The sequence below is a fragment of the Rhincodon typus genome, chromosome 16 (genome assembly GCF_021869965.1).
Source record: "Rhincodon typus isolate 14 chromosome 16, sRhiTyp1.1, whole genome shotgun sequence".
Classification (NCBI taxonomy): Eukaryota; Metazoa; Chordata; class Chondrichthyes; order Orectolobiformes; family Rhincodontidae; genus Rhincodon; species Rhincodon typus.
Genome location: NC_063347.1, coordinates 11994498 through 12022038, shown reverse-complemented (window position 1 = coordinate 12022038; position 27541 = coordinate 11994498). Strand labels below are relative to the sequence as shown.

General features: G+C 43.1%; 1 protein-coding gene across 3 annotated transcripts in view; it reads right to left on the bottom strand.

Annotated features, from left to right (window-relative positions):
* Positions 1 to 25607, bottom strand: part of mon1a (MON1 secretory trafficking family member A) — a 35777-nt gene extending 10170 nt beyond the window's left edge. The window contains exons 1-4 of one of the 3 annotated variants that reach the window (XM_020515630.2): positions 25307 to 25607; positions 14237 to 14382; positions 8237 to 8689; positions 3881 to 4646 (exon numbers count right to left, since the gene is read on the bottom strand). In XM_020515630.2, the coding sequence (XP_020371219.2) occupies positions 3881 to 4646; positions 8237 to 8689; positions 14237 to 14363 (1346 nt within the window). In that variant the 5' untranslated portion in view covers positions 14364 to 14382; positions 25307 to 25607. Of the gene's footprint in view, positions 1 to 3880; positions 4647 to 8236; positions 8690 to 14236; positions 14383 to 24628; positions 24654 to 25306 lie in introns of those variants that run through there. The other 2 variants (XM_048606412.1, XM_048606413.1) reach the window with 2 other exon arrangements.
* Between the last annotated feature and the right edge of the window lie 1934 nt (positions 25608 to 27541).

Below are 27541 nucleotides of genomic sequence, written 5' to 3'. Positions count from 1 at the left end.
TGAATTTAGAGGCTATGGAGATAGAGCTGGAGAATGGGACGAGCTGGGTAGCTCCTTCAGGAGCCAGTATAAACATGATGGGTTGAATGGCCACCTTCTGTACTTTAAAATTATATGATTTATTTTTATTCTACGATTCTGCTGAGGTGCTGCTGAAACTCCATTAAATGTTTTGCTTTTATTTTAATGCTCTGGGAGCACAGATTTAAATTGCACTACAGCAGCTGGTGAAGTTTAAATTCAGGAAATAAATCCAGAATGCAAAATGAGCCTCAGTCACGGTGACCATGACAACGAGCATCCATTCTTATAAAAAACCCATCTGGTTCACTGACATTAGGAACTGCCGATGCTGGAGAATCTGAGACAACAAGATGTAGAGCTGGATGAACACAGCAGACCAAGCAGCATCAGAGGAGCAGGAAAGCTGATGTTTCAGGTCTGGACCCTTCTTCAGAAAAGTGTTAATCCAGCTCTACACCATCTGGTTCACTAATGTCTTTTAGGGAAAGAAACTGCCATCCTTAACTGGTCTGGCCTATATGTGACTCCAGACCCACAGCAATGTGGCTGGCTCTTAACTGCCCCCAGAAATGGCCCAGCAATCCACTTAGTTCAAGAGTAATTAGGAATGGGCTATAATGCTGACCTTGCCAGCAAGATCTACATCCCATGAAGGAATTTTTTTCTCTTAAATTTATGGGATCTGATTGCATGGAAAAAAAATTAAAAGTAGTTAATTCACCATGAACTGCTTTGGGCTCTACATTTACTCACTCGTGCTTTTCACCTGAATAGCCAGTTGTTTCTTGGAAAGGGCCTAACTTATTACTTATGTTGGAGCCCTCGCTGATTTTCCATTATTTTCATGTTTTATTTTGTCATTTTTTGCTTTGGAGCTTGAGCGGAGAGCTGAGAGCTTAAAGGTGACTTTTGGACTGTGTGCAGCAGCTTGTTTAAGCGATAGAGAACAAACAAGCTGTTATTTCTTTACGAGGCCTGGCCTGAAAGTTAACTGCAGGTTATTTGTTGCTAAAAGGTGCTCTGTAGACACTTCGACTCCAGAGAGACCTTATGTTCAAACAGAAGGCAGATGTTGAATGTTAACTGGGATCTCATAGGGAGACGGCAATTCTGGCAAGGAGAGGCCACAGTTTGAATTGGTTTTTGCAGTGCATTTTGGGTCAGAAGGACTTTGCCCCGAAAAGTTGCAGGACAGAGGTATGATTGCTCCCTGGTTGTCGTCTCTATCAATTTATTGAAAGCTCAGAGAACAGAATCTAAGTTATAGGAATTAATATTCCTCAGAGCCTGCTATCTAAATGCATCAGTGAATTCAGAAACGGAACTCCATCAACAAACACATTGTACACAGGGTCTAACTCAAACCATTGAGAAACAGAACCAGAAGTGGTACCAAACACCCCAACAAACTGGAGGCATACAAGTAACAAGCAGGACAGAACACCGATGCTTCACCGGAGGTACACTGACGATGTTACCTAGCAGGGTGATGAAGCATTTGCAACCAAACCCACCGGTTCAGCAAGCAAGTCTACAACCTCATCAGAAACCATGCAAGACATAATCCTACTTTCCACTGATGTTACAGATCGTGGAGTTTGCTAAATGAACTAGCCAGTTACATCTCATTTATTTTTCCCTTAATTGTGTTTATTTGTCTGTCTGTCTTTGTGTGAGAATGAGGGCTAGAATTGAGGAGGATTGGGCTTAACCATAGACATTAATTAGATTACTTTGTTGTTTAAATTTGCTCTGGTAACATTACTGTGCTGTTATCATAGAATCCCTACAGCGTGGAAGCAGACCATTCACCCATCGAGTCCACATCCGATCCTCTGAAGAGCATCCCATCCCAACCCACCTCCACTACCGTATCCCTGTAACCCTGCATCTCCCATGGCTAATCCACCTAGCCTGAACACTCCTGGACACTATGTGCAATTTCACATGGCCAATCCACCTAACCTGCACATCTTTGGACTGTGAGAGGAAATCGCAGTGCCTGGTGGAAACCAATGCAGGCATAGGGAGAATGTGCAAACTCCACACAGACAGAGAGTCACCCGAGGGTGGAATCGAACCCGGGACCTTGGCACTGTGAGGCAGCAGTGCTAACCACTGAGCCACCGTGCCGCCCAACAATTGTTCATAAATTGTTAAATCTCTTGCTATAAAAACTTAGTGTCTAATATCAACTATTCACAAATTCTGGGACTAGTTATTAAAAATGTCTGATTGGGAACTGTTGGGGTCAATTTTTAGGGTCTTTGAAAGTTTTTAATTTTACTGTGTTGTGAAGACAGAGGGAGGGAGGCTGACTTCATTTGACTGCCTGTCCCCATGTCAAAACGTCAAAGGGATATTCTGTTCTTTTCTGACCAATAGAAGAAGAACATTGATTTTGGACTTCCCAAATGTCTGATACTCTAGTGGTCCTGCTCGAAGGGCAGGACTTGTCATAATGGCGACTGACTGCACAAGTGAGGGCAGGAACCCACTACAGAACCAATCAATCAATCAATCTCCGAAAGAGTAGAAAGCCCAGCAGGCAGCCGAAAGAATCAAGAATATTCAGAACTGGAAGCTTTTCAGAACAGGAATGAAACCCTGGATTGAAGAAAAAAAAAAAAAAGGGGAGATGTCTGCCTGACTTAGCTCAGAGAGAAAATCCTCATACAGCAGGGGAGAAACAAAACAAGGGAAAATAAAACTGTTACCAAACAGGATAATCTGGCAAGTTACAATCAGCTGGTAAAATAGCAAAGAAGTTGCTATGTGCTGTGACCGCCTATGTAAAATTGGCAAGACGATGCAAATTCTACTCAAGCTGTTCCAAGATGTTAAAAGACACCTCTGGAGCAAGTGGGATTTGAACCTAGGCCTCCAGAGCAGAGGGATGAACACCACCACGACACCATAACGGCTATCCAATTCCACCTCATAGCAAACCTGTTCCACGCTTCTTACAGTATCTGAATGCAACAGTCCTTACAGAGATAGTAGGAACTGCAGATGCTGGAGAATCTGAGATAACAAGGTGTAGAGCTGGATGAACACAGCAGGCCAAGCAGCATCACAGGAGCAGGAAAGCTGACATTTCTGAAGATGGGTCTAGGCCCAAAACGTCAGCTTTCCTGCTCCTCTGATGCTGCTTGGCCTGCTGTGTTCATCCAGTTCTACACCTTGTTATCTCAGCCCTTACAGATTCTTATTTTCTTGTGCCAATTGTCATTGATTGATAATCTAAGATCAATTTTTAACAGGGGAGCTTGAATGGACTACAAATTGAACAGAGATTATTTGAAACCCATTGCTCCATTGGATTGGAGTAGTTTAATGATAGCAAACAGATAATGAAACCATTATCCCACTTGTTAATGATTACTCACTGCACAGCATTCAGCCATCCCTCTGAATTGAAAGGCTGAGAGTTCAAATCCGACTCCAGACTTGAACACAAAATCTAGGCCAAAGCACTGGTGCAGTACAGAGGGAACACCAGTGTCAGAGGTGCCACCTTTCAGTTCAGGTAGTAAACCAAACACTCTTTGTCCTGGTGCTAAATAATCCCATGGAATTACTGCAAATAAGAGCAAGGGAGTTATCGCTGGTGATCTGGCCGACATTTATCACTCAGACATCACAAAGAAAAACAGAATACCTGCTTATTCTCACACTCTTGTTGTGGGACCTTGCTGTATGCAAACTGGCTACTGAATTCCTACATCACAACAACTTCAAAAGTGCCTTATTGGTATTAAATCGCTTTTGAAAATCCTAAGAAAATAAAAGGCGCTTTGCAAATGCATGGTTTTCATTCATTTATATCATTTGGATAGCTCGACTTGTTCCTTACCTCGTGAACAGACCAGAGCTTCTTGATTTGTAGATGAAGTGCCTTAGGTCTGGGATGCCCACTTGAGAAACACTGTAGGATGGAGTCCGCAACTCTTCGAGCAGCGTCTGGAAGGTATTCCGTCTCTTCATGCGCTCCAGAAATTTGCTCTTGCAATTGGAGATGGTAAAGAAGTGCTCGCGATCGGTGGAGATGAGGAGCAAACACAGGCTGCTCACCTGATCGAGGTAGGAGATGTGAGCATGAAAGAAACCGCTGGAGTTGAACTTGGGCAGACAGATGGGAGTCCAGGCCTCTCCCTCTCGGAAGGAGGTGGAGGCACTGATGAGGTTGAAGAGTAGATGGAGGTCGATGGGGTGCAGGAATTGGTCTTTTTTCCTCACCAGCGTAACCAGTTGGTTCTGAGCAACCAGAATGGAGAAGACGAGACTTTTGTCTTTGGCCTGCTGTAGGCTGCTGCTGATGGTGTCTCTCACCGACGAGGCCAAGGGCCGGCATCGGACCGCGCAGGTTAAAAAGCTGGGATCTTTGTCCATGAGATTGAGGAGGTGGTCTGTTATCCTCTCAGAGCCTGAAAGCAGCCGGCGGAGATCATAATTCTTCTTCTGCTCGAAGATTCTGTTGAGCTGGGTTAAAGTGACCAGGCTAATTATCTGGTAGTAAACATACAGAAGCTCTTTAGCCACTTCCTGCTCTGATTGGCGGGTACGAGCAACAGCGACAAGGACCAGGGGGCTTCGATGAACAAATACCACCTTGTAGCCCTCTGTAATAAACAAAAGCAGGGAATTAATCAACACTCTCTGCACCACAACCCTGTGCTACAATCAGTTGTAAGTGCTGTGAATCCTCCCATCGCTATTCCATTGGAGAAAGGTAACAAGACGCCACTCAACAAACTAAAATGCCTGCTCCATTCGTCCCACTGCTAACTAAAGCCTTTAATCCTTATGAAGAGTCGTGGTGTTCCCAATAAAGTAGGTGCTTCCTTCTTTAAAAATGTACTGACAGCAGATCTGCCCACCGCTCACTGTTTAAAGTTCCCTTTCCCCTCAGAGACAGCGAGGGGCTCTCTGATCACTCAACCACATGCTTGACAGCATGGGCCACACATGCAACTTCAGCTGATGGTCACGGCACAACCGTGGTGCAGCTCTCTGTGTCGTCCTTGCCAGAAGGTGTCCAGATGATGGGGCAGCTCCATACAAGATTTGTCATGGTGGGACCAGGGAGCGAGGGGCTTCAGTCACGGAGACAGACTGGGGCAACTGGAGACATTTTCATGAAATGAGCAAATTGCACAGATTGTGAGGAGTTTCAAAAAAGGGAAAACATCAGTCACTTCGGCCGTTTGCTGTAGACTCCCCAGTGGCTAGTTACAGAAAATGTTTATGCATACCTGGGAGCAAGTCTTTACCTTCGGAGCTTTGGCTTAGCCGATGGGTAACTTTCACACAGAGGATGGTACGTGTATGGAATGAGCTGCCAGACAAAGTGGTGGAGGCTGGTACAATTACAACATTTTTTTTTTCTTTATTCATTCACGGGATGAGGGTGTCGCTGGCTCGGCCAGCATTTATTGCCCATCCCTAATTGCCCAGAGGGCAGTTATGAATGAACCACATTGCTGTGGGTCTGGAGTCACATATAGACCAGACTAGATAAGGATGGCAGTTTCCTTCTCTAAAGGACATTAATGAACCAGATGTGTTTTTTCCGACAATCAGCAACGGTTTCTTGGTCATCATTAGATTCTTAATTCCAGATTTTTATTGAATTCAAATTCCACCATCTGCCATGGCAGGGTTTCGAACCCAGGTCCCCGGGCCATTACCCAGGTCTCTGGACTAACAGTCCAGCAATTAATAGCATTAGGCCATTCCCTCCCCATTTACAAGGCATCTGGATGGATATATGAATATGAAGGGTTTAAGAGGGATATGGGCCAAATGCTGGCAAATGGGACTATGCCTGATTGGAATTTTTGGTTGGCACAGACAAATTGGACCACAGGATTTGTTTCTGTGCTGTATGACTCTACAACTCAGAACAATGTAGGGAAGAGAGGAGAAGAAGGGAACAATTTTATCATCTTCAGAACTTCTCATCTAGTATGGGATTACCTATTCAGTCTGGTAGAAATGCCTCAGACCAAACAGAACTAGGGAACAGTTGATGGTTATATGTTCATTAACGTACTGGTTACTTGTTCCCCAAATACCCAGTAGTGTAGGGACTCTTGTATCACATTGGTAGCAGCCCTACCTCTGGGCGAAGAAGGTCTGGTTCAAAACCCACCTGCTCATAACTCATCCAAACAAGTTGATTAAAGATACAGCAAACTTTGTTTCAACTGGCACCTTTTGAACCGGCACTCTCAATAAAGCGGCAAAAATTATATACCTCAAATACCACAAAGTTTACCGTATTATCACAATCTCTGCGATGCCGGAATAGTCAGGTGAGGGTGCGAGTGAGAAGGCTTTCTGCTGCTAAGTTTTATTTAAGGCAAAGTTGCATTATTATTTAAGAGATTTATGCTGTAAATAAGGTGTAACAATGACGTGTAGACTTCCTGCGTTACGTTTCTATTACTTAGTGTGTGTTTGTACATTGATAACATGGACATCTTGACTCTTCGGAATATTTGATCAACTGGTTCACAGGCAGTGCTGTAGGTGACAGCTACTAAAACATTTGCTGTACCTACATCCAATAGTGTTGAAGTGCGAGTAAAAATACAATTCTAATTAGAAAAGAATATGCCTGGACTCTGCCTAACTAGTATTTAACCTGGGCATGTAAGAATTGACGCTATATGGTTATGGTGATGGTCACAGTGCACGAACTCCATCACCAGATTGACCAAGAATCTTTTCCACTGTCTGCTACCGAAGTGTGTTGAAAGAAGTTACAAGTTGATACTCAGCCTGTTTGGCAGCTTTGTGAACATACCTGTCTTGGCCATCAAGGCTTGGAATGAGGCTTGAATTGGGGCTTTTGGTTCAGAGCCAGGGACATTACCCAGTGCAAAATGAGGCTGGCAGTAGGTTGCAGCACTGAGCTCATGACCTCGACAGCACTGTGTTCCTGATCAGCACATGGTACCGAAAGACAGATTTGTTTCCGAACATCATTCCCTAAACCCTTTCCAATGGGTGATGTCGTTTAGGCAGTCAGACAAACAGATACCAACTTCCCAACTTCAGATAAGCTGTGTTCCAATTCTTTTTACAAAAAGAGGGATAATGTAAATAGTAGTCAGTGCAATATTATTGTGCTAAGGGGAAGCAGTGGTAATGTCTCTTGACTGGCAATCCAAGAATCTAAGCTAATGTTCTGGGGACAAGGGTCAAACTTCACCCATCACTGCAGATGGTAAAGTCTGAATTCAATACATATTTGGAACAAGAAGCTAGCCTAATGACAACCATGAAATGTTGATTGTGATTAAAAACTCATCTGATTCATTAATGTCCTTTAGGGAAGAAAATTTGCCATCCTTACCTGTGACTCGTTATCCACAGCAATATGGTTGACTCTTACCTGTCCACTGGGCAATTAGGGATGGGCAATAAATGCTGGCCTAGTTAGAGAAACCCACATCTCAAGAATAAACTTTTTTTAAAAAACGATTGCTTCGCCAACCAAAGTGACATTCTGTCGAAACTTTTTTGCCTTGCACTCATCAAGATAAAGGCAAAAGGACCAAATTTCCAAAAGGACCCTTTGAAAAAATGGCATTCTTGCATCCGTCCTGATGAGTTTTTCTCCCCCAACAATCGACAACAGATTCACAGCTATCACTAGACTCTTAATTCTAGATATTTATCGAATTCAAATTCCACCATCTGCCGTGGCAGGATTCGAACCCAGGTCCCCATAACATTATTTCAGAGATAGTAGGAACTGCAGATGCTGGAAAATCTGAGATATTTCTGAAGAAGGGTCTAGGCCCAAAACGTCAGCTTTCCTGCTCCTCTGATGCTGCTTGGCCTGCTGTGTTCATCCATCTCTACACCTTGATAACCCACATAACATTACCTGAGTCTCTGGATTAACAATCCAGTGATAATACCTCCAGGCCATTGCCGTCCCAAGAGGTGCAAGATTACCAGCTTGAACAGCACATCTGTTTTGTCAGCTGCTTTGTGGCTCTGTCCTACCGAGTGACTGCTTCTTATACCTGCACTGCAGCAGGATGGTGGATTTGAAAAGCCAACATTGAGACATGCCTCTTGGAGCGGGTTCACCATCATGCTCACCCACTCCTTTATCCATGGGTCCAGTACAGGAACCATGAAGTCAACAGAACAGTGTAACACAACCAGCGGTAACTGAAACCACTGAACGCACCTGCATGGATGGATTTGATCACATTTTTGCTTGCCTCAATGAAGGACACAAGTGCCACCATCACCCCCATTATGGAGGAGAGAGATTCCTCTGTCCCATAACGGGAATAAATCGGTTTCCCAGCGTCACTGAAGACAAAGATGTGTTTCCGGTGCTGCCTCCATGACTCAGCTGTTATGTCCTCCTCTTTCTCCGAGAGCATGGACTCTCTGCGTGACCTCCCAGATGACCCCTCTCCCTCCACATCGCTGTCCCTCATCTCCTTGTTCACGTCCATCGCGATGCCAGTCAGTTGTGTGCTCAGTTCGTTGAAATCTTTGCTGATCTCTTCTATCTGGGATTCTTCGGTGACGGCCTTGTTAGTGCCGTCCAGACACCCCTTCACTTCATCATCTGTGGTTAGATCTTCATAAGATCTTGTGTGGATAAACATTGCACTCTCCTGTCCAGCACCTAGACAAAAGGGATACATGCAGATAAATACAAGTCTGGCATCTGCCTTGTGGCTGGTATTAGGTAACTAATAATGACAAACTCGGAAGGCGTCAAAAGGTCGCTGGATGTACAATAATAATCGATTTGGGAATGAGCTACAGACTATAACGTTATCATGAGATTCTGGTGGTTTATGTGTAGAACAATGGACACATGTGGCAAGGAACAATCTTTTGAATCAATATATCGGTCATAGAGTTCAGGAGCCTAGAACTGGAAACCAGTTGTAAAATGAAACAGGATATATGTCAGATATGTACCTGGGATCAGACTATGGCCTGCTGACTATCTGGGAGAAAACGGTCAGGTTGCAGTTGATTTCTTACTACATGTTTGTTGGCTGTCAACAACAACTTGCATTTATGTAGAGCCTTTAAACTGGTAAAACGTGTGTTACGGGAAGGCGACAGCCTAGTGGTATTATCGCTGGAGTGTTACTCCAGGGACCCACGTAACAAGCTGGGGACCTGGGTTTGAATCCTGCCGTGGCAGATAGAGTCATTAAATCCCAACAAAGCGGAAGCAGGCCATCCGGACCATCAAGTCCGCTCCAACCCTGGGAAGAGAATATCACCCAGAACCACCCACTCTACCCCATCCCTGTAACCCTGCATTTCCCATGGCCAGAATCGAACCCAGGTCACTGGCACCATGAGGCAGCAGTGCTACCCACTGAGCCACCGTACTGCCCTGATGGTGGGATTTGAATTCAATAAAAATATGGAATTAAGAGTTTAATGATGGCCATGAATCCATAGTCAATTGTTGGAGGGGAAGCCCACCAGGTTCACTAATGTATTTTAGTAAAGGAAACTGCCGTCCTAACTTGGTCTGGTGTACATGTGACTCCAGACCCACATCAATGTGGGTGACTCCTAACTGCCCTCTGTGCAATTAGGGATGGGCAATAAAGTGCTCCAGACAGCAGTCAAAAGTTGACCACATCAGTTCTGGCCTGGAGTCACATGCAGGCCAGATCAGGACGGCAGATTTCCTTCTCTCAAGGACATTGTTGTAAAAATCAGGTTCAATAATCAACAGTGGTTATGTGGTTGCCAGTAGCTACATTTTTATTTTACTGAATTCAGATTTCATCATGCGTTGTGAAAAATTTGAACTGCCAATCCCAGAACATTAGCCTAAGCCTCTGCATTATTCATGCAGTGATATTACCACTGTACAACCATCCCCTACAACACCAGTAAAATTTAACAACAAGCCACAAAGGGAGCTAGGAGGACAGCGTAACAAAGGCTTGGCTGCAGTGGTAGGCTTGAAGAGAATGTTAAAAAAGAGGGAAGAGAGCTATTGAGGGGGGCACAGGTTTAGAGAGAGGATTTCAGAGCCGAGGACTTTAGGTAGCAAAAGGCACAGCTTTCTTTTTTCATTCATGGGATGAGGGTGTTGCTGGCCAGGCAGCATTTATTGCCCATCCCTAATTGCCCAAAGGGCAGTTAGGAGTCAACCACATTGCTGTGGGTCTGGAGTCACATCTAGGCCAGATAAGGATGGCAGTTTCCTTCCCTAAAGGACATTAGAGAACCAGATGGGTTTTTCCCCGACAATTGGCAATGGATTCATGGTCATCATTAGACTCTTAATTCCAGATTTTTATTGAATTCAAATTCCTCCATGGTGGGATTCGAACCCAGGTCCCCAGGACATTATCTGGGTCTCTGGATTAACAGTCCAGCGATAATACCACTAGGCCATCGCCTCTCCCATGGTGCTAATGGTGAAGTGTTTAAAACTCATGGTTTCTCAAGAGGCTAGAATTGAAGGAGCATAGAAATCTCAAAAAGCTGTCCAGCAACACAAATGGCAAATTGGGAGGGTGTGTGTGTGCGCGTGTGTGTTGCACACGCTATTAAAAGAAACATTTGCATTTGATTAGCGCCATTCATGACCACTGGCTATCTCAAAGCACCAAGGCAAACTTTTTATATTGACATGTATTTCTGACATTACATCAGCCAATTTGGACACAGCAAGCTCACACGCACTGTAATAATGAACATTAAGCTATTTTTAACCAAAAGAACCACAGATGCTAGAAATCAGGGACGAAAACAGAAGTTGCTGGAAAAGCTCAGCAGGTCTGGCGGCATCTGTGAAGAAAAATCAGAACCTTTCTGAGGAAGGGTCACCGGACCCGAAACTGATTTTTCTAAACTCTGATTTTTCTTCAGAGATGCTACCAGACCTGCTGGGCTTTTCCAGCAACTTCTGTTTTTGTTAAGCTATTTTTAATCAGTGAAGGTGAGTGGATAGAAATGGCCAGGACTCCCGGGGAAAATTTCCCTTGCTCTTCTGTGAAATATTGCATTGGGATCACAGTGCCTTAGTTTAAAATATCATCCAAAAAAAAAAAAAAAGTCTCTCGCACAACAGCAATACCACCATGTGGGCCACTGCCAGGAAATAAAAACTGATCCCTATGTGTGCACTTACACTTAGGATCTGACACTCACAGGGCATCTGGAGCACAGTTTTATTAAGCTTACATTTTTGTTTACCCCTTAAGAGGAAAAGTATCGATTCTGAGAATTGAAATATTTTACACCCCTATGAGCCCAGGTGATCAGATCCAAATGCAAGTTCACTCCAGCAGCTTCTACGTTCCAGCTCTCATTAAGCCTAGTACCTGGTGACATTAAGATGTACCACTTCAGCTGCCAATTTATTTTAAATTATGTGCAGTCTCGCATCTACTGTATTTTTTTTAAACTAATTAATGGGACGTTAATGTCACTGGAAAAGGCAGCAACCAGTAGCCATTGTTGATTGTTTTTTTTAAACAAAGCTGGGAGGGAGCAGTAATGTTGTGGCCATGCCAACAAACTAGTAATCTAGAACCCAGGCTAATGTTCTGAGGACATGAGTTCAATCCCACCAATAGCAATTGGTGAAATTTGAATTCAGTAAAAATGTGCTGAACACATAACTACCAGAAAATATTGCTAAATACCATCTGGTTCACAAAATTTCCTTCGGAGAAGGAAATCTACTGTCCTCCATGTGACTCCAGCCCCACAGTCTTAACAGCAATAAATGAAGTTCTAGCCATGTCCACATTCCATGATCAAATTTTAAAAAAAACTGTGTCTTTTTCAACCATTTCAAAGGGCAGTCAAGTATCGAGCATAAACAAGCCAGGATTTTAGAACAGTTTTAAAGTAGATAGTTTTTAAAATTGTCTAGTTATATTACTGACATTGGCATCTTTTTTTCAAAATGGGAAAAAAAAGATCACAATTTATTTCATGAACCGAACTGAAATTTCCAAAATATATCAGCAAGATTTGAATGCATAGATTCCAAATCAGTAATCCAAGCCTAGATTGCTAAACTAATTGTATATTCACTATGCTACCACACCATTCTAGGACTGAGTTTCAGTCAATATTCTTCTATAACCATCTTCTACAAGATGCACAAGTCATAAATCCATCGGTGTTTAAAACTTTCTGCTCTGCCTTCCTGTGTAAAGCTTTAGAAACTCTTGATAATTAGACTTACCGATGCATGCTATTAAGCACCGAGATAGAAGCCAGGGAACCTTAACTACGTATATTCACTTATACCTGGACCTGCTTGTACTTGCTGGTTCTCCCTTGTCTTCTGGGACCAGCTAGTTGTGAGAAGACAAGGGTGTGCACTATTCAGACAATATCTCTTGTAAGTACGTTTCAAATTCAAATTACGAGTTTGAAACAAGAGTGGTTAATGTACAGATCATTTTACTAGGAAATAAAGGTGACACAGTGTTTTGACATAGCAAACTTTTTTTTCTCCCCGACTCACCTCTATCTCAACAAACAAGAAAATCATGATCTGCAGGATTGGAAAACCCCACACAATATTTTGTCAAACCAGTGCCAGTGGCAGCATTTCTTGCATTTTTTTCATATTTTCAGCCTCTCTGGGGGGACAGGGGTTCTCAATATCTACCCTCAGATAAATTAATTTCTGTCTCAACCTTTTCTGAAATCTCACATTAACAAGGATGCTGAGAGAAAAACATCACTCCTCGCTGATTAAATGGAAAACTTCCACATCAAAGCATCCAGTGGGGGACATATAATTATGGGTCAGCCACGGCTCAGCTCGTAGCACTCTTGCCCTTAAGCCAGAAGTTGGTGGTCCAAGCCCCAGTTCAGGATACAAAGCACAAAAGTGAAAGCTGACTCTCCAGTGCAGTACTGAAAGAGTGCTACACTTTTGGCTTTTTGGATGAAACTTTACACCAAAGCTCTTTATTCCCCCTCAGATGAACATGGGTGGGCCCAAGGCAATCTTTCACAGAAGAGCAGCGGAAATTTTCCCCGCAAGTCCTGGCCATTCTTCACCAACAAAAATAGCTTAACACTCATTATCACACTGTGTGGGGGACCCTGCCGTGTCCAAATTGGCTGACACATGTCTGAGATTACAAGAGTAACTACATGTCAAGATAAAAGGTACCTTGGTCCTTTGACACACTGACACACACACAGAGACACAGACAGAGACAATTGCTGGACTGTTAATCTAGAAACCCAAGTAATATTCTGGTGACCCAGGTTCAAATCCGGCAGGACAGATGGTGGAAATTGAATTCAATAAAGACCTGGAAATGCCAATTTAATGATGAACACTAAACTGTTGCCGATTGTCGGGAAGAAGCCATCAGGTTCACTAATGTCCTTTAGGGAAGGAAACTGCCATCCTTACCTGCAATTTCAGACCCACAAGAATGTGGATGTCGCTTAACTGCCCTCAGGGCAATTAGGGATAGGTAACAAATACCAGCCTGGCCAGTGACGCCCACATCCCGTGAATGAAACAAAAATGCCACACGTATAAACATGCACACCCACACATGAACACAGACAAACCTCCTGCTTACCTGTGACACCCATGTGGAAAGCACACCATATTTGTTGGAGGAGGAGAAGGAGGGGAGAGGGTGGCAGGGTTGGAGAGAGGGATTGTTTGGTGGGAACTGGGAACCGTACCTCACGTTGTCAAAGATTTCCACCACTGCGACTTTGATCACGTCACATCTGGTTCGGTTGTCTATGACAAGCCTATTGTTACATTGTGCAGTTACCTAGAAGGGGTCTGAATGGACCTTAGTCATTTCTACTGCAGCAATTCCTACTCACCCCTACTTGAACCTACAAGCACTACCAAGAAACTAATCTGTCAGCAGAGACAGAGTAATGAAGGCCCATTGTTGGAGATAACCACTGGGTCGAGTCTAATTGTTACTGGATCTGGGCAAGGGAGAGAGACATTCATTGGGTTTCTCTGGCTTGTAATCAAGCTGTATGTGCACATGTGTGTATTGTGTGTGTTATGCGTGTATGAAACAACCTTCAACATTTACCAGCTGCTTCAATTAAAAGGTTAGAAAGTACAGTTTAACCATCAGACGTAACGCAAGCTCTCAAGGCGAGAGCCTCGAGTGTTGTCTTTCTCTCTTGTTTATTCTTTCCCTTAGTCTAGATCAGGACTTCTTACCAGGCTCAGTGCCTTCCACAAGGCCGGGCGTGGGGCTCTCCGATCTGTTACCACGCTGGAGGTCAACTGGGGCCAAGGAACCATTGATCTCCCAAGGCACCTTCCTGTTGTGAACATCAGCCTCCATCCTCTCATTCCCTGAGTGACTGAGAACAAGCAGAACAAAGTCAGCCACTGAAGGAAGTGTTCATTCACATGGTAACTAAAATTCAGAGGCCTGGAAATTAGGAGCCTTCAGAGCTGAAAGGGTGAGATATAAGGTGATGACAATGACAGAAATGGGATCATGTTCCACTTAAATCCCCCTGTAGTTCATCTCTACACCAGCATGATCCCAGAGATCAGTTAAATCTACAGACTATTTCCATAATTGCAAATATTGTTCTTTTTTGGTAAAATTTCCTGATGAGAACAAGATGGCAAGCCTTTATTCAGGAATACTTGAATGTTATATAATGAAGGAGCTGGTTAGCTCAGTAGCTAGATAACTACCACAGAGATCAGATTAACCAGGGGTTCGATCCCCATTCTGACTGAGGTAGGAATATAGGAACTGGGAAAGATTTACAAAATTGCCATTTGGCCCCTCAAGCTTACTCTGCCATCCAACTGGGTCATTGGTGATCTTCTACCTCAATACCCTTTTTCTGCACTATCCCCATATCCCATCAATAGATTTCTAGATGTTAAAGATCTGTTGTTTGTCTTTTATGTCAATGATTTGGATGAGAATATAAGGAGGTATGGCAGTACGGTTGTGGATGACACCAAAATCGGTGGTATAACGGGCAGTGAGATCTTGATCAGATGGGTCAATAGGCTGAGAAGTGGCAGGTGGAGTTTAATTTAGACAAATGTGAAATGTTGTATTTTGGTAAGGCAAACCAGGGACTTACACAGTTAATGGTGGGGCCTGGCAGTGTTGTTGAACAAAGGAACCTAGGGGTGCAGGTTCATAGTTCCTTGAAAGTAGTGTCGCAGATAGACAGGATGGTGAAGGCAATGTTTGGCACGCTTGTCTTTATCTGTTAGAGCATTGAGTATAGGAGTTGGGACATCATGTTACAGTTGTATAGGACAATTGGTATGGCCGCTTTTAGAATACTGCATGCAATTCTTGTCATCCCGCTACAGGAAGAATGTTGTTAAACTAGAAAGGGTGCAGAAAAATTTACAAGGATGTTGCCGGGATTGGAGCGTTTGAATTGTAACGAGAGCCCGGATTTTGTTCCCTACAGAATCAGATGACATATGGAGGTTTATAAAATTATGAAAAGCATGGATAAGATGAATAGACAAAGTCTTTTTCCAAGATAGGGAAGTCCAAAACTAGAGGGCCTTTAAGGTGAGAGGGGAAAGATTTACAAGGGACCTGAGAGACACAGAGGATGGTGCATATATGGAATGAGCTGCCAGAGGAAGTGGTAGAAGCGGGTAAAGTTACAACATTTAAAAGACATTTGGACTGGTACATAAACAGGAAAGTTTTAGAGGGAATATGGACCAAATGCAGGAAAATGGGACTAGTTCAGTTTGGGATTCATGATCAGCATGGACGAGTTGGCTGAAGGGTCCGTTTCCATGCTGTATGACTTTATATCAATGTCTGTCGTGAACATAATCAATAACCGAATTCAGAATGCTTGGCGGTACAGTGGTTAGAACTGACTGTGTGGGTTTCCGCTGGGTGCTCCGATTTCCTCCCACTGTTCAAAAATGTGCAGGTTAGGTGGATTGGCCATGCTAAATTACCCCATAGTGAGCAGGGATGTGCAGGCTAGATACGTTACCCACAATAAATGCAGTGCTATGGGGATAAAGTGGCAACCTGTTCGGGTGGTCAGTGCAGACTTAATGTGCCAAATGGCATCTATTTGCACTTTAGGGATTCTGTGATCTCCATATCTCTGTGATAGATACAGCATTCCAGAGGTTCACCACACCCTGACAGAAGATATTCCTCCTAAATGGCCTATAGCAAAGTACTGCAGATTTGAAGACAAAAAGCAAGAAAGAAACTCTGCAAGTCTGGCAGTATCTCTTGGAGGGAAAGAGAGGGAGAGAGGAGGACAGAAGCTCGTGTTTGGAGTCTAATACAACAGCTCTTCAGAGCTAAGTGGTCTCCCTCATGTTCTGGGATCGTCCCCCCTGGTTTGAGACCACGTTCCCAGCCAGAGGAATCATCGATCCTTTGTCTACTCTATCAAGGCTGAAAAGAATGTTCTCTGCTTCAATGATACCTCTTGAGCTTCAGAGAATACACACTTAGTCTCTTCAATCTCTCCATCTCGCCATCCCAGCCTAGTAAACAGAGTCTGCCTCCTCACCAGACAAACAAAAAACACAGCACATCACCATGGTCTGGCAAAGAATCACCTTCCTTGAGGCAGAGGGTTTGTGATGGTGAAGAAGAGATTATATTGAGGGACTAACACCACTCATTATCTCTTTATTTTTAAGATGTTTCAAAGTAAAGCTTCATGGCATCATTTACTGGGGAATTCAAATACTAATGACTGCTCCCAGAATAATTCTGAGCATCAACTTTAAAATTAGTAAACACCAGCTTAGATGTAAATATGAGTACATGCGTGTCCAGTTTTAAAATTACACGGAATTTTCCTTCTCATTTAGACCGTTCAGAATCTGCAATGGGATGCTGAAGAAGTGTTGAAGTTTCCACATTTATTCATGCTTGGAAAAAAGCATTTGTTCCCTTTACCTTAGTAATATGACATTTTTTGTCATGAATTGGGGAGCCTTTTACTTACCAAAACAGGAAGAGGTAAATTTTCACGTCAAACACTCTCAACTTTGGGACAAAGTCAAGTATTGATCCCACGGCCAGTGTAAATTGGACTTAAATTTCATTCTCAAAGTTTGTTCAGGGAGTAATTATACATAATAAAACCGAAGAACTGCGGAGGCTGTAAATAAGAAACAAAAATAGAAATTGCTAGAAAAGCTCAGCAGGTCTGGCAGCATCTGTGGTGAGAAATCAGAGTTAACATCTCCAGTCGAGTGACCCTTCCTTGGAGCCAGAGTTGTGAGGAAGGGTCATTCGACCCAAAACGTTAACTCTGATTTCTCTTCACAGATGCTGCCAGACCTGCTTGAGCTTTTCCAGCAATTTCTATTTTCATTTGCAAATAATTATACTTGGTGTCTCCTGTTTTTTTTTAAAACATAAAAAAAATTAGGTAGTTCCATAAACACTATAATCCCTATAAACAAGGGTCATCACAAGTCTCAAACACCCATGTGCAGTATTATTTAAAGAAGGATGGTGACTGCTGAGAGGAGTTTTACTAGATTGAGGCCTGTAATGAATGGGTTGTCTCTTAAAGGAAGTTTGGAACCAAGCACAGCCTGTCCAATGCAGTTTAGAATAGTGAGGGTGACTTGATTGAAGTGTACAAGATCCTGAACAGTGTTGATAAGGTGAATATGGAAAGGATGTTTGCTCCTGTGGGCGAGTCCAGTCCACTTTTTAAATTAGGGATTGCCCCTTTAGGATGAAGATACATGTGACTTTGGAACCTGCTGCCTCAAAAAGGTGGTGGAGGAGCAGTCACTGAACATTTTTAAGGCAAATGTAGCTAGATTTTTGAGGGAATCAAAGGAAAAACAAATTTAAGAGAATCAAAGGTAGGAGGAATGGATGGTAATGGGGACACAAAGAGATCAGCCATGATTTTACTGAATGCAACCGCAGGTTTGATGGGCCAAATGTCCTACGTCTGCTACTAACTGATATTGTTGTAGGTGAAATCCCAGGTCTACATTGAGTTAGCTGACCTCAGCCAGCCCTGCCCATTGCGATAATCCTGGAGCAAGGAAGCGACACTCGGAACAACAAAACCCCAGAGCTCTCAAGTTGGATTGTGTTCCTTAATGGAGAACAGCAGGTCAGGCAGCAGAGGAGCAGGAAAGTCGACGTTTTACGCTGTATTAAATTATCATGAAGAAGGAATGTAAACCCAAAACATTGACTTTCCTGCTGCTCTGGTGCTGCTTGGCCTGCTGTGCTCCTCCAGACTGTATTGACTCTGACTCCAGCATCTGCAGTTGTTGCTGTCCCCTTGTTCTCCATGAAGCTCTGCCAACATTGCCAAGTCAAGTAGGCAGGGGGCAGGCTCACTGCGATGGATTCAGAGTCAAAAAGCAAGTGGACATTCACTCTTCCAACATGCATAAGAATGGGAACTTGACCAAGGAAGCATCACTCAATAAATAAAACATGTCAGCGTAAAGAAAGAAGAAAAATACCATGCTGCTATTTCCACGGCAAATGGACAATGCACAGCAAGATCCAAATTTGCACTGTATCTATTTCTCCTGTCAGCTGCCCAAGGCTGTTGGAGGACTTATTTTGGAAATATATAAACTGCTCTTCACTAGAACTGTTTCTGCCAACGTTGTTCTTCCCTGTGTTATGGGTTCAAATTCCATTCCAGGATTTAAAGAAACAATTTAACTGTCACTTCACTGTAGTACTGGGACAGTACTGTGTTACTGCAAGAGCTGTTCTCCAATTTAGATAGAAAACACCCCTGTCTGATTGTTCCATAGCACTGTTTTGAGTGGAACGGGAAATTCTGAGGAAGTTTAGTCAACAACTCTCCCTCAAACAACAACCATCCCCAACCCTGACAGAAACAGCTAAACAAATTTATTAACGTTATTAGCTTGTGGGACATTGCTGTGAGAGACTGCCTGCTACGTTCATCCACAGTCAGTGTTCCTCCTAGAAGGTAATTAATGGCAAACTAACAATCAGCGAAAAAAGGTTCTACAAAAGTACAATTTCTATCTTTATATTCTGGCTTTAACCGAGGCTGTAAAACACGTTGGTGTATTAGCAAATAACCACTTCTTATTTCATGTGAGTTTTTTTTCCCCACCAAAAATTGTGTCCAGGAAGGATTTCTGACTCAATATATAGATATGCTGACTAGAGGGGAGGCCATATTGGATTTAGCGCTTGGCAACGAACCAGGTCAGGTATCAGATCTCTCGGTGGGAGAGCATATCGGTGATAGTGATCACAGCTCCCTGACCTTTACTATAGTCATGGAGAGGGATAAGAGCAGATGGTATGGGAAAGTATTTAATTTGGAGGGAGGGGGATTACAATGCTATTAGGCAGGAACTGCAGAGCATAAACTGGAAACAGATGTTCTCAGGGAAATGCACAACAGAAATGTGGAGATTGTTTAAGAGAGCACTTGCTATGAGTGCTGGATAGGTTTGTCCCACTGAGGCAAGGAAGTGATGGTAAGGTAAAGGAACTTTGGATGACAAGAGATGTGGAACATCTAGTCAAGGGGAAGAAGGAAGCTTACTTAAGGTTGAGGAAGCAAGGATCAACAGGGCTCTAGAGGGCTACAAGGTAGCCAGGAAGGAACTGAAGAATGGACTTAGGAGAGCTAGAACAGGGTATGAAAAAGCCTTGGCAGGTAGGATTAAGGAAAACCCCCAAGGTGTTCTATACTTACGTGAGGAACAAGAGGATGGTCAGAGTGAGGGTAGGGCCAATCAGGGATAGTGGAGGGAACTTGTGCGTGGAGTCGGAGGAGGTAGGGGAGGTCCTTAATGAATACTTTGCTTCAGTATTCACCAGTGAGAGGGACCATGTACTTTGTGAGGACTGCGGGAAACAGGCTGATATGCTCGAACAGGTTGACGTTAGGAAGGAGGATGTGCTAGAAATTTTGAAAAACAAGGACAGATATGTCCCAGGGCCAGACGGGATATATCCAAGGTTCCTACGGGAAGCGAGGGAAGAGATTGCCGCACCTTTGGTGATGATCTTTGCATCCTCAATGTCAACTAGAGTAGTACCAGAAGATTGGAGGGTGACAGATGTTATTCCCTTGTTCAAGAAAGGGAATAGGGATAATCCTGAGAATTATAGACCAGTCAGTCTTACTTCTGTGGTGGGCAAATTATTGGAGAGGGTTCTGAGAAATAGTATTTATGATTATTTGGAAAAGCACAGTTTGATTAGAAATAGTCAGCATGGCTCTGTGAGGGGTAGGTCATGCCTCACAAGCCTTATTGAATTCTTTGAGGATGTGACAAAACACATTGATGAAATTGGAGCAGTGAATGTGGTGTATATGGATTTTAGCAAGGCATTTGATAAGGTTCCCCATGGTAGGCTCATTCAGAAAGTAAGGAGGCATGGGATCCAGGGAAACTTGGCTGTCTGGATACAGAATTGGCTGTCCAACAGAAGAGAGAGGGTGGTAGTAGATGGAACATATTCAGCCTGGAGCTCGATGACCAGTGGTGTTCCGCAGGGATCTGTTCTGGGATCTCTGCTCTTTGTGATCTTTATAAATGACTTGGATGAGGAAGTGGAAGGGTGGGTTAGTAAGTTTGCCGATGACACAAAGGTTGGTGAAGTTGTGGATAGTGTGGAGGGCTGTTGTAGGTTGCAACGGGACATTGACAGGATGCAGAGCTGGGCAAAGAAGTGGCAGATGGAATTCAACCCAGAAAAGTGTGAAGTGATTCATTTTGGAAGGTCGAATTTGAATACAGAATACAGGGTTAATGACAGGATACTTGGCAGTGTGGAGGAACAGAGGGATCTTGGGGTCTACGTCCATAGATCCATCAACATTGCTACCCAAGTTGATAGGGTTGCAAAGAAGGTGTATGGCGTGTTGGCTTTCATTGGCAGGGGATTGAGTTTAAGAGCTGCGATGTTACACTGCAGCTCTATAAAACACTGATTAGACCACACTTGGAATATTGTGTTCACTTTTGGTCGCCACATTATAGGAAGGATGTGGAAGCTTTAGAGAGGGTGTAGAGGATATTTACCAGGATGCTGCCTGGACTGGAGGGCAGGTCTTACGAGGAAGATTTGAGGGAGCTAGGGCTTTTCTCATTGGAACGAAGAAGGATGAGAGGTGACTTGACAGAGGTGTACAAGACGATGAGAGGCATAGATAGAGTGGATAGCCAGAGACTTTTTCCCAGGGCCGAAATGACTATTACAAAGGGGCATAATTTTAAGGTGACTGGAGGAAGGTACATGGGAGATGTCAGATGTAGGTTCTTTACACAGAGAGTGGGGGCATGCGGAATGCACTGCCAGCAAATGGTAGTGGAGTCAGATACATTAGGGACATTTAAGTGACTCTTGGATAGGCATATCGCGGATAGTAAAATGTAGGGTATGCAGGGTAGTTTGATCTTAGAGTAGGATAACAGGTCGGCACAATATCGTGGACTGAAAGGGCCTGTACTGTTCTATGTGCTAATTGAAGTTAAACAAATGAATCAATGCCTAAAGAAAAACAGAGGTCAGAAATTGGTTTGATAATTAATACACCATAAAACAATATCAAGGTTCAGTTTTGTTGATTTAAGGCTTATCATTTGGGAACAACAGCCTTCAGCATTGTGAAGCATTTAAATCATTCCTTTAATATCCCTCAAGGAAATATATTTTGCTTAGAATTTCGTTATAAAGTCAAAAGGACACGTCCACCCATTGTTGTTAAAGGAATAAGTTTTGAATGCCACAAGAAACAATACTAAAAAGTGAGGCTGTTAAATTGGCCAATACGACAAATTGATCTTCAAACACCTGCGAACTAATTTGAATGTTGTTTTCAGAAATTGACTTGACTGGTGCTAAACGATTTCATTGTATAATCTGTCCTAATATTATAGGGTATAGTTGTGCAGTATAGCATGAGGTGTCAGTGAGCTCAGTTGGCCGAATGGCCAAAGTCCTGGATTCTCCTGGACAGAAAACTCCAAATCCATAAATATCTGACAGTAATCTACAACAGGAACCCTTTGTTCATTCATTCCTTGCAGAAACACTTGCTTGATTTCCCCCTACTCTAAAATCAGATAACCCAATACAGAGAAGGGTGGAAATGAAAAGGTGTTTTAAGTTTGTTCTCAGTCTAATACTGAGAATAAAAGGCTCCTTTTAAACTCACAACCACTGCCACTGAACGGACAAAGACAAACTTCCTGCAAGTTTAGACCCAAGCTCTGTGGGTACGCCTACATCACCAAGGCTGGAGCAGTTCAAGAAGGTAACCTAGCCATCCTGTGGAAGAATTGTTTAAAAACATAAAATAGCATTTGGGGAGGTTTTAGAAGAATCCGGTAGTTTCATACTCACCATTACTGAAACTAACTTTTAAATTCGGATTTTGTTATTTAATTTGTTTTTCACAACTACCATGTTAGGATCCAAACATGCGTCTCCACTTGTATAACCATTACCATGCCCTCTTGATAAAATTGTATCTATACTTCCATCATATTCCTTTATCTAAATAATTCAAAGTTATTTCAAATAAAGAAACTTTACGGATGTGGTTTGGATTCAGTCTTTGTTAGTTCTGTCTCCCAAGGATGATAATTGGGTTTCAAAAACAGGGTCACACAGCAGCATCAGTGAACATCTCCTCTGAGTGCGCAAATACCTTTGCCTACAATGTGAAACTCTAATTTTTGTTGCACTCTCCCACGCGTCAAACACTTCACTCCTTCGTGCAGAAGAAAACCAAGAGAAGAGCTGGGTAACAAATGGACTTGGGTTATGGGTCAGCCACAGTTGCATTGAAGGGTGGAATGGCCTGAGGAGTTAAATAGCCTTCCCTCATTCCTACGTCCTCCAAAGAAATGGATATTGATTATTCTTGAACAAATATGTGTTTTATTTTGTATGAGAGCAAACACTATGAGCTAAAGAAACCCAGCAGTTGTGGCAGTATCTGTGGAGACAGAAACAGAGTTAACGTTTCAATTCAGTATAACTCTTCTTCAGAACTTGCTCTCTTCTAGTTTGAAATTGTGCAACAATTTAGTGTTTACAATTAGTTTAGGTTTTGATAGAGTAGATAGGGAGAAACAGTTTCCGCGAGAATCAGAATCCAGAATCCTGGCATAAAAGCAGCAAGTGAGAGATGAGGGTTTTTTCTGCCTCATCAACTGACTCTGATCAGGAATACACTGCCTGAAAGGGTGGCAGCGGTGAAAACAGATTCAACAGTCAACTTTCTTTAGGAAGATGGACAGTTGCAAATAAGTGCAAGGGCAGAGATCTTGGGATCAACGGGATAACTCTTTCAATGAGTCAGCAGATGAGGAGCTGAATGGCCTCTTCTGCACTGTACCATGCTATGAACTAAAAAGCTGATGGAATAGATTTCTGTCCCTGCCACCTGAGTGACAATCTGTCACAGAACAGCACTCCTGCTTTACATCAATAGATGAAAATTCAACAGCCTAGCATTGAGACTGGGGAATGCGGTTTTGCATTAGTTCACTGAGTTAAGTAGACAGTTAGCACGTGGTTCAGAATAACAACAGCCAGGGGTTCAATCTTTGTTCCAGCTGGGGTAGACTTGAGAATTGCATCTTTGCTCTACCCTATGATGAAATCAAGCCATCAGTCACCCACCCTCGATCAATCGAGGATGTTACATGGGGAAAAACGAATAGCACTCACATTATCGGCCTGAACAGGTGAAGATGAAAATCTACCCATGGGTCATATTAGCCCAAGGGCAGTTTAGGCCTATACTCTCTGGGGTTTAGAGGATGAGAGGAGAACAAATAGAAGTATATAAGATGACAAAGTAGAGAGGATGTTTCTTCTTGAGGGACAATTTAGAGCAAGACCTCTTAGTTTTAAAGATAAAAGATAGCAGATTTAAAACAGAAATGAGAAATTATTTCTCTCAAATGGTTGTGAATGTGTAGCATTCACTACCGCACAGCGCAGTGGATGCTAGGACATTGAGAAAGTTTAAAAAGGAGATAGATAGATTTTTAAATTAGTAATGGGTTTAAGGATTATAGAGAGCAGGCAGGACAGTGGAGATGAGGTTGACGTGGGATCAGGCACGATTACACTGACTGGTGAAGCAGACTTGAGGGGCTGAATGGCCTACTCCTGCACCTAATTCTTATCTTCCTATTACTGTGTGGTTCCCTCCAGTGCCAGGATTGATGGCCACTTAATCTCATTGTACAGTGCACCAAGCAGTGTTCAGGTGCTTCCCTCACAAACAGGAAGTTAGTCAACTATAAATATAACTTAGAAGAAAATTCATCCATGCATATCTGAGAGCAACATCATCCATCCGGATAGCTGTAGCTCGAGCTAGGGGAGCGTTATGTGGCATGAGGATTAGGGGTGTCTGTGTGTTGGGTAATTCCTTAGGATGAGGGTGACACTTCTTCATTGCAAGAACCTGCACGTGGAGTCTTTTAATGTGGCGAGGCCATTACACTGCAACTCCCACAGGGTTCTGGCTGACAAAGAAACTTTCTCACTCTTACTGACTACCACAGGTAAATAAGAAGGATTTACAGATTGTACCCTGGCCATTAAAATCAACAAACCTTCCACAGCCATCAAGTCTTGAGGTGGAAATTGAACCTGGAGCTTCCGGCCCAGAAGCAGGGACACAGATATCCTCCTAAAAGCAGGGAGGATGGGAGCAATTATACAAAACAAAATTAACAGGATAGCTTCCATATCCTTCAGATCTTAACTCACAAGTAGCTCTGGTGCTGGCTGTGAGATATTGTGGTTGAGGTTTATCACCTCAGTTTCTCTTTCCAACATAATAATGGTGACTGCAAGGCCAGCAGCATGCAACTTGGTTATTTTGAATCAAAAACAGATGCTTTAACCTCATGACTTCCCTATCCAGATAAACAGTTGTAATTGCAAACTAATAACAAGCTCAAACACTATCTGTGAGAACACAATCCCAAACATGTATTGTCCAACCTATAGACAGTACTGTCTCCCTTCATTCACAACCATATGCAGATTAACACCGTGGATTTCCTGTCTTCACAAACGTATTTTTTAAAAAAGCTTTAAAACAGAATATTAGGGTTGACCTAAATGCACCTGGAATTAGTACCCATCATTTTATATAAGCAGCAGTGAACACGCCATAGCCAACACGACAGATATTTAAAGGAAACTTTTATCCGTCTTATTGGTCATTAATTCCCGATTATATCCTTACACGGAGACAATGCAATCAATTTTCTATTGTCACAAACCTGCTTAATCTTCAGGCCTTTTATTTGCAGATTTTGTCCGGAAGGACTGAAGGTTTATCTATATATGTATATAAATGCTCTTGGCTATTTTCTCTCGCACTCTGATATCTCCTCCTCCAGTCCCTCGCTGTTTGTTTTTTTTTAAATATTGTTTCTTCCCTTGAGGACTGCGTTTGTCCCCTCACGATGTGTCCAGAGTCCACAAGGACGTCTCATGCCCTCTCGGAAACCTACTCCTTGCATCAGAAAGGTCAAAGCCAGCTTCGCAATGAGGAAGAGCCAGCCTCCGTCCCCCTTTCTGCAGCAGCTTGCTGGGATTTGTAGTTTACAGACAAGCCTGTGCAACAACGTAGGATTGGTGACCCAACATTCTCAACCTATCCGCTTCCACCCCAAGAGAACTCAACTGTGTTCTTAAAATTAGACCCAGCCCTGTGACTGCGAGATCAGGAAACTTTTGTTTTAAACATCACAAACGGTGACAGAAATGCAGAATTCTCTGTCCCAAAAACCAGTTGGAAAATCCTACACAGACATAAAAATAGAAAGTGCTGGAGAAACCATATATAACTATTTCTCTCTCTGCAGAGACTGCTGAGTTGCTTCAGCTCTTCGTGTTTTTATTTCAGTGATCCAGCAGCCTTTTGTGTCCTCTGTGGTTTTGACTGAGCTAACTCGTGCTCCTAATCTGAAAAATATCTGGTAAATCACCAACCACGTGCAGTCAGGAATTCCTGAGAATGGGTTTATTACTAGAATTATAGAAGAAATTGGAATTTGTCGCCCATACCAAGGCTGCATTTCCTGCTGATATGTTTTTGCAATACAGAAGACCACTAGTAGCACATACCAGGAAATCGCACATAGGAAGTCAACACGTTGGTACCACAATTCTGAGGAAGGGTCACTCAACCCAAAACGTTAACTCTGATTTCTCTTCACAGACGCTGCTAGACCTGCTAGCTTTTCCAGCAATTTCTGTTTCTGATTTACAACGGCTGCAGTTCTTTCGGTTTTTATGTTTGTACCCATGATGGATGGAAGGCTGTGTCCAAATCGTTCCTCAATACACACACAGTCCCAAGTTGGCAAAAACTCTATGTTGAGGGCACAGATGTGGGAAATTTACATCTAAGCTTTGGTTTCTCTTTCACTGACTGTTACTTGGGTGGTTCAATGGTTAGCAAAGCTGCCTCACAGTGCCAGGGACCCAGGTTCAATTCCACCTACACGTGACTGTCTGTGTGGAGTTTGTACATTCTCTCTGTGTCTGCATGGGTTCCCGCTGGGTGCTCCTGTTTCCTCCCACAGTCCAAAGATGTGTAGGTGGATTGGCCATGCTAAATTTCACATGGGGTTCGGCACAGTGCCTCAGTGCTTAGCACTGCAGCCTCGCAGCACCAGGGATCCAGGTTCAATTCCAGCCTTGGGCAACTGTCTGTGTGGAGTTTGCACATTCTCCCTGCATCTGTGTGGGTTTCCTCTGGGTGCTCTGGTTTCCTCCCACAATCCAAAAATGTGCAGATTAAGTGGATTGACCATGTTAAATTGCCCATAGTGTCCAGGGATGTGTAGATAAGGGGGATGGGTCTGGGTGGGATGCTCTAAGTGTCCGTGTGGACTTGTTGGGCCAAAGGGCCTGTTTCCACACTGTAGGGATTCTATTCTACAAATGTGCATGCTAGGTGGATTAGCCATGGGAAATGCAAGGCTACAGGGATTAGGTGGGGGGGTGGTGGTTGTGTCTGGATGGGATGCTCTTCAGAAGATCAGTGTGAGCTGAACGGCTTGCTTTTACACTGTGGGAATTCCAAGATCTGTTTCTTTGCTTACTGGAGTGGATTTTGACCTTTAGATAGATAAATGATGGAGTAACCAGTCACTCAAACTGGGCAAGGCTACTGAAATATCAAGGTGTCATGATGGATTTGTTGGATATTGTTAACTGTTTAAGGATCACTTGGATGCACCTGAATGATACAATGAGTGGGGGAGTTGTTTTTGCTGTATTCTGTTCTTTTACGCTGATGCACTTATGTATGGTATGATTCGCCTGCATAGCACGTATAACAATACTTCTTGCTGTATCTCAATACATGCAACAATAATAAAATCAAATCAAATCAAAATATATTACTAATATTCACTGAGCACTTCATGGGATGGTGTTGTTGGGAGGTTGAATGTAATATTGAAGATTTTTGGAACAAATATTTATTGAAATAGTGTTACAAA